Raw genomic sequence first — 12,828 nt, 5'->3', positions numbered from 1 at the left:
TCCAATGTATAGCCTTGAATTTCCTATACCGATGAAAAGAGGAAGAGTTAGCCACGAACATACGAGTGAATGTTTGCGAATAATTAAATGGTTCGCACTTACTCGATGTACGGCTTCACTTCGACCATGGTGTTTAAGACATACGAGTGGATCAAGGTCCGCTCATGTAGGTCCGTTCTGTACGGCTTCGAGCCACTTGACTTGCCACCAAGCCCCACGAAGATGCTAAGCTTGGGTACTTCTTCATTGTTGGCGGCATTGTAACGGAGGACCGGGTTGTGCTTTGTCGGAATGTTGGGATCATAGTGCTTAGTGGTGAAGTTTGCCACCTCCACGTTCAGGACTGCCTCGGCTATGGATGCTTCGATCTTGCATTTATTGCCAGTCATTTGACGAAGCTTTTGTGTTTCTCTCTCGGGACCAAACTGCCAACGGCCCCAATTCGGGCCCCCCTTTAAGCACTCCTCCGCGAGGTGCAGAATCATGTGTTGCATCGGATTAAAGAACCCTGGAGGAAATATCTTCTCTAGATCGCAAAGCAACACAGGTGCCTCTTCATCCAGCTTCTCAATCACTTTAGTGTCTAACTCCCTAGCACAAATCTGGCGGAAGAAAAAACTCAACCTCGCTAGCACTCGCCAAGTCTTCTCAGGGACATAGCCTCGAATCATCACCGGCATTATCCGCTCAAGCCATATGTGGTAGTCATGACTCTTCAGTCCTTGTACTCGCAACATTTCAATGTTCAGGCCCCTCATCCAGTTGGCTGCGAACCCATCGGGGAAAAACAAGGAGTCCTTCATCCATTGGCTTAGTCCAAGTTTTTTTGGCACCATTAGGTGGCTGCATGTTCAACTCCGGCCTATCGCACCACATTTCTTGATCAATTCGAGCCTTTATGTTATCCTTCGTCTTCTCAGTGTCCACAATCGTGCTTTAAATGGCTTCACTGATATTCTTCTCGGTGTGCATTACATCAATGTTATGCGGGAGCTCGAGAAACTCAAAGTAAGGGAGCTTCTGAAGGAGATATGCCCTAGAGGCAATAATAAAGTGGTTATTATTTATATCTTTATGTTTATGATAAATGTTTATATATCATGCTATAATTGTATTAACCGAAACATTAGTACATGTGTGATATGTAGACAAACAAAGAAGTCCCTAGTATGCCTCTTAACTAGCTTGTTGATTAATGGATGATTAGTTTCATAATCATGAACATTGGATGTTATTAATAACAAGGTTATGTCATTGTATGAATGATGTAATGGACACACCCAATTAAGCGTAGCATAAGATCTCGTCATTAAGTTATTTGCTATAAGCTTTCGATACATAGTTACCTAGTCCTTATGACCATGAGATCATGTAAATCACTTGTACCGGAAAGGTACTTTGATTACACCAAACACCACTGCGTAAATGGGTGGCTATAAAGGTGGGATTAAGTATCCGGAAAGTATGAGTTCAGGCATATGGATCAACAGTGGGATTTGTCCATCCCGATGATGGATAGATATACTCTGGGCCCTCTCGGTGGAATGTCGTCTAAATGTCTTGCAAGCATATGAATGAGTTCATAAGAGACCACATACCACGGTACGAGTAAAGAGTACTTGTCAGGAGACGAGGTTTAACAAGGTATAGAGTGATACCGAAGATCAAACCTCGGACAAGTAAAATATCGCGTGACAAAGGGAATTGGTATTGTATGTGAATGATTCATTCGATCACTAAAGTCATCGTTGAATATGTGGGAGCCATTATGGATCTCCAGATCCCGCTATTGGTTATTGGTTGGAGTGAGTACTCAACCATGTCCGCATAGTTCACGAACCGTAGGGTGACACACTTAAAGTTGGATGTTGAAATGGTAGAACTTGAATATGGAATGGAGTTCGAATATTTGTTCGGAGTCCCGGATGAGATCCCGGACATCATGAGGAGTTCCGGAATGGTCCGGAGAATAAGATTCATATATAGGAAGTCATATTCCAAGTTTGGAAATGATCCGGTGCATTTATGGCAGGTTCTAGAAGGTTCTAGAAAAGTCCGGAAGAATGGCACTTTGGAAAGTGGAGTCCCGAAGAGACTCCACTTGCATGATCAGCCAACCCTAAAGGGGAGGAGTCCAAGGTGGACTCCCCTAGGGTGGCCGGCCAGCCCACCTCAAGGAAAGGTGGGAGTCCCACCTTGGGTAGGACTCCCTCCTTGAGTAGGTTTCCCACATATGGGAGGTTTTAGTGTTGGGGTCTTATTCGAAGACTTGGACTAGAACTCTTGGGGCTTCCACCTATATAATGAGGGGCATAGAGAGGGGGCTGACCACTTCAAGCCTCAGCCTTGGCCGCACCCCTTAGAGGGTCGGCGCCCAAGCCCCCTCTCTCCCCAAACCCTAGCGGTCTCTCTCCTCCACCACATCCCGCACGCTTAAGCGAAGCTCCGCCGGATTTCTCCACCACCACCGACACCACGCCGTCGTGCTGTCGGATTCAAGAGGAGCTACTACTTCTGCTGCCCGCTGGAACGGGGAGGTGGACGTCGTCTTCATCAACAACCGAACGTGTGACCGAGTACGGAGGTGCTGCCCGTTCGTGGCGCCGGAACCGATCGTGATCAAGATCTTCTACGCGCTTTTGCAAGCGGCAAGTGATCGTCTACCGCAGCAATAAGAGCCTACTCTTATAGGCTTTGGAATCTCTTCAAGGGTTAGTCTTGATCATCCCCTCGTTGCTACCGTCTTCTAGATTGCATCTTGGCTTGGATTGCGTGTTCGCGGTAGGAAATTTTTTTGTTTTCTATGTAACGTTATCCTACAGCTTCCATAAGCACGGCTTGTGAGTCCATTGGTGTGTCTCCCCATATCCCAAGAAACCATTCCCATCAGGGCTAGGCTGAAGAGCAATTGCACTTTTCTGCCACAAATGTGCAACTAGACGGAGTTGTACTTTCCTTTGAACTGCAGTTGCACTTTAAAAAATCTCAGTGATCCAGCTCGTCCGTCTCAGCTCGCCACAAATATGTGGAGCAAAGTAAAATTATTTCTCTTGTTGGGAGTCAAAATATTGTACTTTATTTTTGTTTGCCATACAAATAAAAGTATTATCTTACAAAGTTTTACATACTAGAATACACCTACATGTTTCCCTGCAAAACGGTTTTATAAATATTTGAAACTTAAAAATCTATTTACTCCCTCCATTCCTATAAAAAAAGGTTAAAATTGAGAAGCTTTTTTTTTGCATCAAAAAGGTGTTGAAGTTTGAAAACAAACCTAGGCACGATGTTTTTTTTTCTGGTATCTAATTAGATCTCAGTCTACGGACATTTAACTAGATCTCAGGGTGCTTCGATTGGTGTCGTCTCTGGCTCTCTGCTACCCTTGCATGCATGCTTTATTTGTGTTGGACAGTTCAAACTCTGCTAGGGAGTACGAGCTGCTTACCAGCATAAGTCGATTAGGAAAACTAGCTTCATACTGTAGATTACTTCGGTGTTGTACATTTGTACGCTTATTGCATTTTTCTGAAAATATACACTTATACGTATTGACATAGGCATCCCAAATGGGCCTGCCGAAGATAGTACCCGGGGTTTACTGAAGGCCCACTACCCGAAGAATAAGAAGATTCGGAAGCCCAAGATATTATTAAGGAAAGCTAGAGTTGTAATAGAAAGTCTTATTTGTAATTTTACGGGATGAGTTAGAAACTTTCCCGGACTTTGTAACTTGTACAGCACGAATCCCTCGGCTCCGCCTCCTATATAAGGGGGAGTCGAGGGACGCGGAAATCATCAAATTATTGTTTACAAACCCTAGTTTTTATAATCGTCGAGTACTTTTCGGCTGAAACCTTCGAGATCTACTTACCCTCTACTTCCAACTAAACCCTAGCCTACAATCCATAGGCATTGACAAGTTGATACCTTGTCACGTATGCCTATATGTAAAGCAAATAGTTGAAAGTGGGATGCAACTGTAATAATTTAGTTGCGCGTGGGCTGAGACTGTGATTTCTCCGGTTCCACCTAAGTTGCAACTAAAAAAATTCCAGTTACATGTGTGTCATAACTAAAAAATATAAGTTACACATGAGTTTGTCACTAAGATTTTTCCAGTTACATATGAGTTGTAACTGATATAAGGGACAATAAAAGCTTTTTTGTGTTAATCTTGTCCCTATCTTGCTTAGCTCTAGTTGTTATTGTTACACTTAGTTGAGCTTAGCATATTTAGGGTTTGTGCTTGTAATCTAAACGTTAGTTTAATTCCGCATTCTTACAAGACAAATCCGCAAGAGTTTTTAATTTCCTATTCCCCCCCCCCCCCCCCCCCCACACTCTAGGCGACATCTCGATCTTTCACTGTTCCCATTAGGAAATGCAAGGGCTTTACCTAGGTTAGGGAGTGACCATACTCCTATCATTTGGGACTCAGGGGACGCTATGGTGCCTAGAAAGAGTAGTTTCAAATTTGAAAAATGGTGGAGCACTAGAGTAGATTTTTATTTGGAATTTTGAGAATCTAAAAATTGGCTAACCGGGTAAATCCAGGTGAATTCGGATGTAAACTTTTTACCACGATGATTTTGATATATTATACGTTTTTTCGACGTCGTATGCAAAAGTTAATGCGGTTTTACCATTTCTCAAACCTTTTTTGCAACAAAAGTGAAAATTCAAATTTGTTAATTTTCCCTAATAGTAGGTTGCATAACATACAAGAATTTGAAAACATTTTTTTTTAATTTTCTATCATTTTGTTTTCTATTTTATAATGTTAAAAAGGCGATCCACGGGGTGGGGGAGGGGGTGTGGAGGTGCGTGGGGAGCCAAAAAAACCCAAAAACCCTTTAGTCCCGGTTCGTATTACCAACCGGGACTAAAGGGTAGGCCTTTAGTCCCGGTTGGTAGTACGAACCGCGACTAAAGAGTTTTGTCCCAGAGGCCACCCTTTAGTCCCGGTTGGTATTACGAACCGGGACTAAAGACTTTTGTCCCAGAGGCCACCCTTTAGTCCCGGTTGGTATTACGAACCGGGACTAAAGGGTCCAAACGAACCGGGACCAATGGGTGGGCTCGCTCCGCGCGGAACGAACCGGGACCAATGTTCCCCTTTGGTCCCGGTTTACTTCAAAACAGGGACATTTTCTCCCAAGGGCTTGAGACTTAAGGCCTCTTCTCCACTAGTTTAAAACAACAAGGAGAAGAATAGATTGTGTCGTGCCTATAGTATTTATACACAGCTAAGGTTTACAATCGATTATGATACAACAAACTAACAATCTATCTATCGACAGGTTTAGGATCGTATCCGGTTACACCTAATCTTTTAACACAAGGAGCAATCACACTGATAGTAGGGCTATTTGGAGATGGACATGTCTAGGGGGCACTCGGGTGCTGGTTTGTCCGCCCCGGCACTCGCCCCAAAAAGGAAAGCACCAACCCCCGTTTCCCGAAAACGGAAGCAGCGCAAGCGTTACCTAACTAGCGTCCCAAATAACCACCACCGCATCCCCTCTCAATCGCCCAGATCCTTGTTCTTCGATTCGTACTATTCGACTTCTTCTTGCACCTCCAGATCTCCATGGATCCTAGGATATGACTCAAGGCTGCCACTTTTGCAGATCACCAAAAACAGGCTCTCCCGTGAAGAAAAACAAAGTAAATTCTTCATCTCCTCCCTCACGTCTCAGCACCCCCTCCCCGTGAAATTCCCCTCTCCATTGTAAAAAAAAAGTAGCTCTGCTGCAGATCTCTTGAAGAACAACAATTACATCGTGGAAGAAACCTATAAAAACATCACTGGAAAAATTTCGATAGTTTTGCTACAACAACCACCCTGAAAATTGGAGCCCAGCAAACAAAGTTCTTCCACATAGTAAAACCAGTAGGATTTAACAAATTGTCCAGCAATTTCGTTGTCTTAGCTTGCCATACTTTTGACAAGGAGGACTGAATATTGCACACAACAAGTAGGATTTGGGGAACTAAAAAAGTAACATACAACATGGGTACAACACATGCCTTGTAATCGAGCAACTAACTAATTGTACATATCTCCACATGTAAGTAACACACCAAGAGGCAGCAGCAATTTATATCATGGAAAAACTAGCAAGGAAAAATCCCAAGTTCAAGTAAATCATGTGAACACAACTATACGAAATCCAACACAGGTATATACGTCCCTAAATTTGGAAATCAGGTTGTACGTACCCACAGAGTCCCATAGAAAGTACACAAACCTGAAATAGTAGCTGGTCAAGCAACTTAGTTATATTATAGGTACAAGTAAATTGGAAAAATTGCTTCACCAAGCTTCTGGTAACGCAGGTGAGAGCGCTTAGTCATCTCTTGTCTATCTGTTATTCCTCTGCAAAAAAAACTACAAAATGAAAAACACAACCAGGAACATTTATTATTACCAAACTTAAAAGCTTGTCAGCTAGAAGCAACTTTCTAATCAAGATCATTACGCAGCTAATGAGAGGCAATGCTCCTAAAACCAAAATTTTGTTGCATAGTAAAAAAGCGAACTTAGGTGGAAGTTAAGGACAATTTAGTCAGTTGAGAAAAAGTAACTTAACTGAAACTGAGTACTACTAATGGGAATTTAGTTGTAAATTTTAAAAAATAAGTTAGATTATGGTAAAACAACTTAGCCGAAAACAAAAAGCAACGTAGTTAAATTATTAGTAAACTCATGCATGCGCAGAAAAGCAACTTAGTTAAAACATTAGAAGAAGTTCCCTGCACATATAAACGAATTATAAAATAATATGCAACTTAAGCATGTTAGACCATAAAAAGCAAAACAATTTAGTTATTCTCAATAACCAACTTAAGTATGGTGAACAAACAACTCAGTTAAAAAACAATATGCAACTTAAGCATCATGGAACATAAAAAAGCAAAAGAACTTTGTTATTCTCAATAACCAACTTAAGCATGGTGAACAAACAACTCAGTTATAAAACAGTATTCAACTTAAGCACGGTGAACAAACAACTCAGCTATAAAACAGTATCCAACTTAAGCATGTTGGACCATAAAAAGCAAAACAACTTAGTTATTCTGAGTAACCAATAAGCATCATGAACAACCAACTCATTTAGGGAACTTCTGACTTGTTCCTGGAACCCAGTGTGGTACGCTAAGGTGCATCACGGCATTCAAAATGTCTCCAGCCAATCTAAATGCATCTATTGGATGTGTTTTGCTGTGATGCGTTGGTCCCTTTCCACTAGTAGGAACAAGTTCACTATTCAGGGTGCCTTCCCCACTCCACCAGCTCACGTGCTTTCAAAAATGGCTTCGTACCTGCAGGTCTGGAAAGCAGTGGCTAAGCGCAAGGATTGGAACTTGGGAGGTCTTGGGAGTTGCAATTTGGCAAGATCCGGGCTCTCTTAAGCGATCTTAGGGACAGAACTACTCATGTTGTAATCTGTTTTCGCCTTTTGCCCATCTTGTCTTTATCAGTTTTTTCTCTGTTGAATTGAACTGGTTTGTAAGACTATTGCTGCGGTGGCTTTATTAATTTAAAGTTGGGTTCTACTCGAGCCTTCCGTTTATATAACAAACAACTCGGTTAAAAAAAATAGTATGCAACTTAACCATGCTGGACCATAAAAAGAAAAACAACTTACTTATTGTCAGTAACCAACTTAAGCATTCTGAATAAACAACTCGTTTAAAAAACAGTATGCAACTTCACTAATTGCAGTCGACAACTTAGGCATATTGATAATACAACTTGATTAAACCCATAGGAGAACAACCTGCATAAATCATAGCATCAACCAAGAAAAAGAGCTAAAAAAAACTCCTCTAAGTAAATGTAATGTATCCAGTTTGTCTATTACATAGAAAAAACAACACTTATCAATTGACATTATGTGCAAGTCATCGCCCTGTGCCGAGAACCTAACAATTCCTGTGGTTCCTAGATGCACGCAACAAGCACATAAAGCTCCCCGAAGGGGATAAATCAATTTGCGGAGTTGATGAATGTGAAGAACCTTGATGAGGCACATAAATGTTGCTGGAGATTGACGACTTTTCCACACCATCTTGCAGCTCCACGCAATGCTGCATGTATTGAACCTGACTAGAAGGACCTGGCTCGCTTTGCCACGCCCGTTTTCTGTTGTTACCATTTAATTTTTTTCACGCCTCTTTTTTCGTCAATTTTTCATATCATAGCTCATTTTAGTTGTTCATTAATTTTTTTTTTTAAAAAAGCATCGCTGCCTTCCAAAGTTCCAATGGTCGTTCACGTTTGATGGTATATGCAATGAGTGTGATGTCTAGGTTTTTTTTTTGCCTCCCTAAGCAGCTAGAACTGAACTGCCTACTTTGCGCCTTCACCTTTTGCGAGAAGGATTGTCAAGCATTTTATTGTGTGGAAAGGAATACCGGAGATATTCTCTTCAAAATAATTTCTGCCGTCCGCACCACTTCCTGATCAGGCGGCGATCACCTTGCCAACTCGTGAATGCCCTGGGTCCTCGTTCTTGATCTTTGCCTTCTGTGTCCTGCCTCTATGTCCAACATTTACTAAACAGCGGCACCAGCTGGTAAGAACCCTGAGCAAATAAGGGGATGTCATGTAATTTATTGACCTAATTGGATGATATTACACATGTTTGCATGTCAAGCACAAACACAAAATTAATTCCTTTCAAGAGTATACACGTGAAAATTATTCAAAACAGTCTGCCCATGAGCAATCATATCACACGGAGTTGATCGGGTTGCACGTGTTAGCATGCCTGAATATCCAACATAAGCATAAAATCATTCATTTTAAGACATTGCATGCTTCTTTTCTCCTCTTTTTGTTTTGCTGTGACACTGTTAGCTTTCCGCTTTTTGAAGTGGTATATCTTTGCTGCTTCGTGTTGAAATTGTACCTGGTACTCTTGTACCCTCTCTCTTCTTAATGCAATGAAAAGTCGCTTCGTCAACCTTTTCGTTAAAAGAAACCCACTTCTCTATGCATGCAAAGTGTTCATCGGTCTTTCTGTAAGGCACACATAATGATAAATAAAGATGAACCAAAATATTACAATTAATCACCTGTCATGAGCCTGCCAAAGACATGAAGGAAGAACTGACAGTCACGAGAGTTTCCACCCTCTTGAATGAGACCTAAGCTTCGTTCCAGGCTTCCGGCAATTCTTCCTCCAGTCCGAGCAATCTAGAATAATGAAGGGATTTTATTGGACATTGAAGACATGCAGAATACACTAATGGTAATAGGTCATCAAAGAAGTTATGCTAGAAGGCTCACAAGGCTACAATTTTGTCAAATAGAAAAATATGTGTATTCTTAAGTTTCAGCACAAACATTCCATGACCAAGTGGTAGCATATTGATCTTTAGCTACCTCACACATTACATAGTTGATACTATTTATAATCACGGGTTGCAGCTCCTCTTGATTTAAAGTGTTCAAGAATCATTTCGCCTAAGTTATTTTTGAGGGAAAATTTTCGCCTAAGCTTTCATCTTAGGCAATGCAGGGAGAAGTGTTTCTTAACACATTTTTTTCGATATTTGCATTCAGTTCAAACAAAAGTTGGCTTGTTTTATCCAGGATGCTATTATGCCATATTTGGGCCTTGGTGTTCCTTAAACAATCACCAACAGATCCACAATTGCTATATAATTTGGCAAGCGATCCGCATTGCTGATAAACACAACAACACATCTTTTTAGTATAGTCACATACACACACAGTATACATATTGTAGGACATAGCAACTGGCTAAATATTCTGCACAATTAGTGTAAAGGATTGTTGCAGAAAATAAATGGTATAATTAAGAACTGTCCCCATTCTACATTCTTAATTGTCCAATGCATCCCCATCTAAAAGGACATATGTAGCTCCAAAATTTGATTATTCGAGGGCTGGTGAAAAAAATGTTATTTGGTGCTAAATATATACAAATAAAAACGTCACTTTAACTGTAGCATGGTTATGAATGAACTAACCAAGATAATCACAATTTTCATCAGACAAAAGGGGGGTTGGATTTATGAGCACAACTACTCGCAAAACAATTCTCAAGTGTCGACGATAGGAAAATAATGGGCATCATTGAGTGCAAGGTTTCAAGTACATAAGAGCAAGATTTTAGATTGTAGCAAATGATATCATCAGTTTGGTTTGGCATCACTAACATGCAAATTATATTCCACTGTTTTGTTCCATACAGTAATATCTCATTATTTTACAAATTTAGCAGATATATAACCTTAATTTTCTGTTATGTTTTGCCATGGCCATGTTAATATATAATCATCCCAAAACCTTGGGTGTCAACATTTGAAACCTGAACAGCTGTAACTCATGGTGTTGTATCAAAGTAATACCAGGTTATATCACTTGTTCCCGGCACTATAGTCACTTTTTTTCTTTCTGAAGCCTAACTACAGGAACATCTTAATGTTCAGATTTAGATTGTCCCAACACAATTAAACACAAATAATAACAGATTGGTAGATTATGCTTGCACGGGTACTGCCCCCAACGAACCATCAATCTACCTTTCTTTAATCCCCAAACATGTGAACACATCAATCAAAAACCTTCATGGACCAATCTCGAAAAAATTCCTTACGGATCACCCATGCATAAAATATTTGCAGATGGATTATAATTGTTAGTTGCAATCTAACTCTTATCCGAAATATATGTTATTGTTTGGACTCTCACCTTGCCCATGAAAGTGTGGTGCGACACAATTTGCTAGGGCAATCGTCTCAACAGAACTGGGCAGGGTACTGACTACTGACCAGTGGTGACCCTGTTGTGTTGGTTGAGGAGCTGCAGAAGGAAGCCCATGGCAGGGCCCGTGCGAGAGGCCACATCAGCATGTCCATGGCCATGCTGCTCCAAAGCGTCTACAGGGAGCAGGGAGACACGATCTGGGTAAAAAAATCACTCCATAATATTTTATAAACCATTTACTTCCACTGTTTCACAAATCAAAAAACCGCTAGACACCACCTGACAACCATGGTTCATATGATCAAACTTACACGCATGGTAGTGGTCATATTGATCAAACTTACACGCGGGCTGTAAACTGAACACGGGTCAAATATGTGCACCTTGTTGTATGCTATGGTCAAAGTCTAAAATATTTCTCACCTGTAATTACCTTACATGGTTCAAACATAGCTTATTAAGGTAATTGAGCAAACATATTAAAAGGGGAAATCCTAAGATGGATCCCAAGATACATGAAAAAGAAAAGGCGCAGAGCCCTAATTTTTTCATGCGTACCTGAATAGCATTTCCTGAAGCAGCAGCAATATCACCAGGGACTAAAATCGCAGCCATCATGGGGAGACCTGGTTTCTTCTGGGGGTTGGGGTCGAGCATGGGCGCCCGTCGAGCACAGGTGCCGGAGACAACGGGGCTGGATAGCGCGGTTGCGGAGGCGACCTGCAGGAACAAGGAGGGGACGGTATCGGCGGTCGACGGCTACTCGGGAGGCGGCCAGGAGAGAGGAAGAAGACATGTCGCAGGAACAAGAAAGGGAAGCGAGGAAAGATGCACCACAGAAGGGTCGGCGGTGGGCTGGTGGGGAGGTGGATCGGGAAGTTTGGGATGGGATCTAGAGGTTGGGAGCGAGGGGAGGTGAGACGGACTCAGGTTTGCCACTGAAACGTCTAAACAAAGTCGGTTCGATGCATAACACCCGCGATTGAAAAAAGTTGTTCGCTGCGTCCGCTCGTGTAGAGTTGTCGCCGCTGGATTGGAGGAAACGAAGGAGCAACCACAGAGCGTCGCAACCCTGGGAGCTTAGAGCTCTTAGAAGATATCCTAACATGGCTGCTCCCCCTTGCAACACGCCAGGAGCACGATGGAGCTAGCACTGGATGTTTGGAGCACAACATGAGAGCATGTGGATTAATTTTGCTATCTATTGAGCTGTTGCACTGAAGACGACGCAGCGATTCTACAACGGTGTGGGCGTCCCGGGCTTATCTTTACAGTCCATTCTTTGTTTAAGATTCGTGTTGTCCATTTTACACCCACACCCCTATATGTACCAAGTTATACAGTGCACATCTCTTCTCCCTATAGGCATCGAAACTGTACCTGGACACTTTGTTCTTGACCTCATCTCCCACCTCTCCTCTCCTCCTCCGCACCCCCTCCTCCAGCCGCCGGACACCTGACAAACCCATCTCGTCGCGCCCCCGTATGGCCCCATGCGACTCCTCGTTGCGCCCTATCGGTGCTTCGCCGTTCATGGCGCGGGTTCCCACCATGGCAGCCCCGATCTGGATCTGGGTGGAGCGGTTCCCCGACGACCGGCCAGACGACGAGCTCACCGTTCATGGACACAGCCGGCTACCTCGTCACGGATCTGGCCATGGAGGGCTGGAGCCGAATGCTCCATGGATTTTATTTTGTTCAGATCTGTAGATAGTTACATGATGTCGTTTTCATCTTTTCCCCATGCATGTGGGCTGCTGTCATTTTGGCGTGTTCTTGTTTGGAGAGAACAGATGAGCTGCATATTTGTTTGGTTTGATTTTGGATCCTGATGTTGATACGAATAGTGAAGAAAATGACTCAATGCTTTGAAATGACTCAGATCCGAATGTACAGCATGTACATAATTTTTGTGCAGATCCTACTGGTGATTTGAATGCTTTTAAAATGACTCGATGCTCAAAATTCCAATGATTTTTGTTGCCATGCTCCTAGATACATGCAACCATGCATTCTTTTTTACTCTGTGTGACATGTTCATGAGCAGTAAACATTTGCTGTAACACTAATTTATATAGTAC

The 12,828-nt window shown here is 42.2% G+C and overlaps 1 protein-coding gene across 4 annotated transcripts; it reads right to left on the bottom strand.

The window, feature by feature from the left end:
- Window positions 1-5,840: 5,840 nt before the first annotated feature.
- On the bottom strand, window positions 5,841-11,685 carry LOC127313191 (uncharacterized). 4 transcript variants are annotated; one of them, XM_051343746.2, is made up of 4 exons: window positions 11,306-11,684; window positions 10,813-10,920; window positions 9,088-9,208; window positions 5,841-8,594 (listed from the first exon to the last, which is right to left on the bottom strand). In XM_051343746.2, exons 1-4 carry the CDS (start codon window positions 11,402-11,404, stop codon window positions 8,566-8,568), a joined length of 357 nt encoding a protein of 118 aa, XP_051199706.1. In that variant the 5' UTR covers window positions 11,405-11,684; the 3' UTR covers window positions 5,841-8,565. The 4 variants fall into 4 exon arrangements, 2 of the variants coding, with proteins under 2 accessions (XP_051199706.1, XP_051199704.1); XM_051343744.2 differs by lacking the exon at window positions 5,841-8,594 and adding an exon at window positions 8,604-9,002 and having other exon boundaries at window positions 11,306-11,679; XR_007858823.1 differs by lacking the exon at window positions 5,841-8,594 and having other exon boundaries at window positions 8,604-9,208; window positions 10,733-10,920; window positions 11,306-11,685.
- Window positions 11,686-12,828: the final 1,143 nt, after the last annotated feature.

The sequence above is a fragment of the Lolium perenne genome, chromosome 7 (genome assembly GCF_019359855.2).
Source record: "Lolium perenne isolate Kyuss_39 chromosome 7, Kyuss_2.0, whole genome shotgun sequence".
Classification (NCBI taxonomy): Eukaryota; Viridiplantae; Streptophyta; class Magnoliopsida; order Poales; family Poaceae; genus Lolium; species Lolium perenne.
This window is presented reverse-complemented; position numbering and strand designations above follow the sequence as displayed.

Excerpts from the sequence above, each read along its gene's own strand:
- LOC127313191 (XM_051343744.2), bottom strand. The coding sequence starts at position 11,404 with ATGCTCGACCCCAACCCCCAGAAGAAACCAGGTCTCCCCATGATGGCT. Across the intron at positions 10,921-11,305 it reads CTTCAGGAAATGCTATTCAG|ACGCTTTGGAGCAGCATGGC; the intron begins GTACGCATGAAA and ends TGCTCCCTGTAG. Across the intron at positions 9,003-9,087 it reads CTTTGGCAGGCTCATGACAG|AGAAGTGGGTTTCTTTTAAC; the intron begins GTGATTAATTGT and ends TTGCATGCATAG.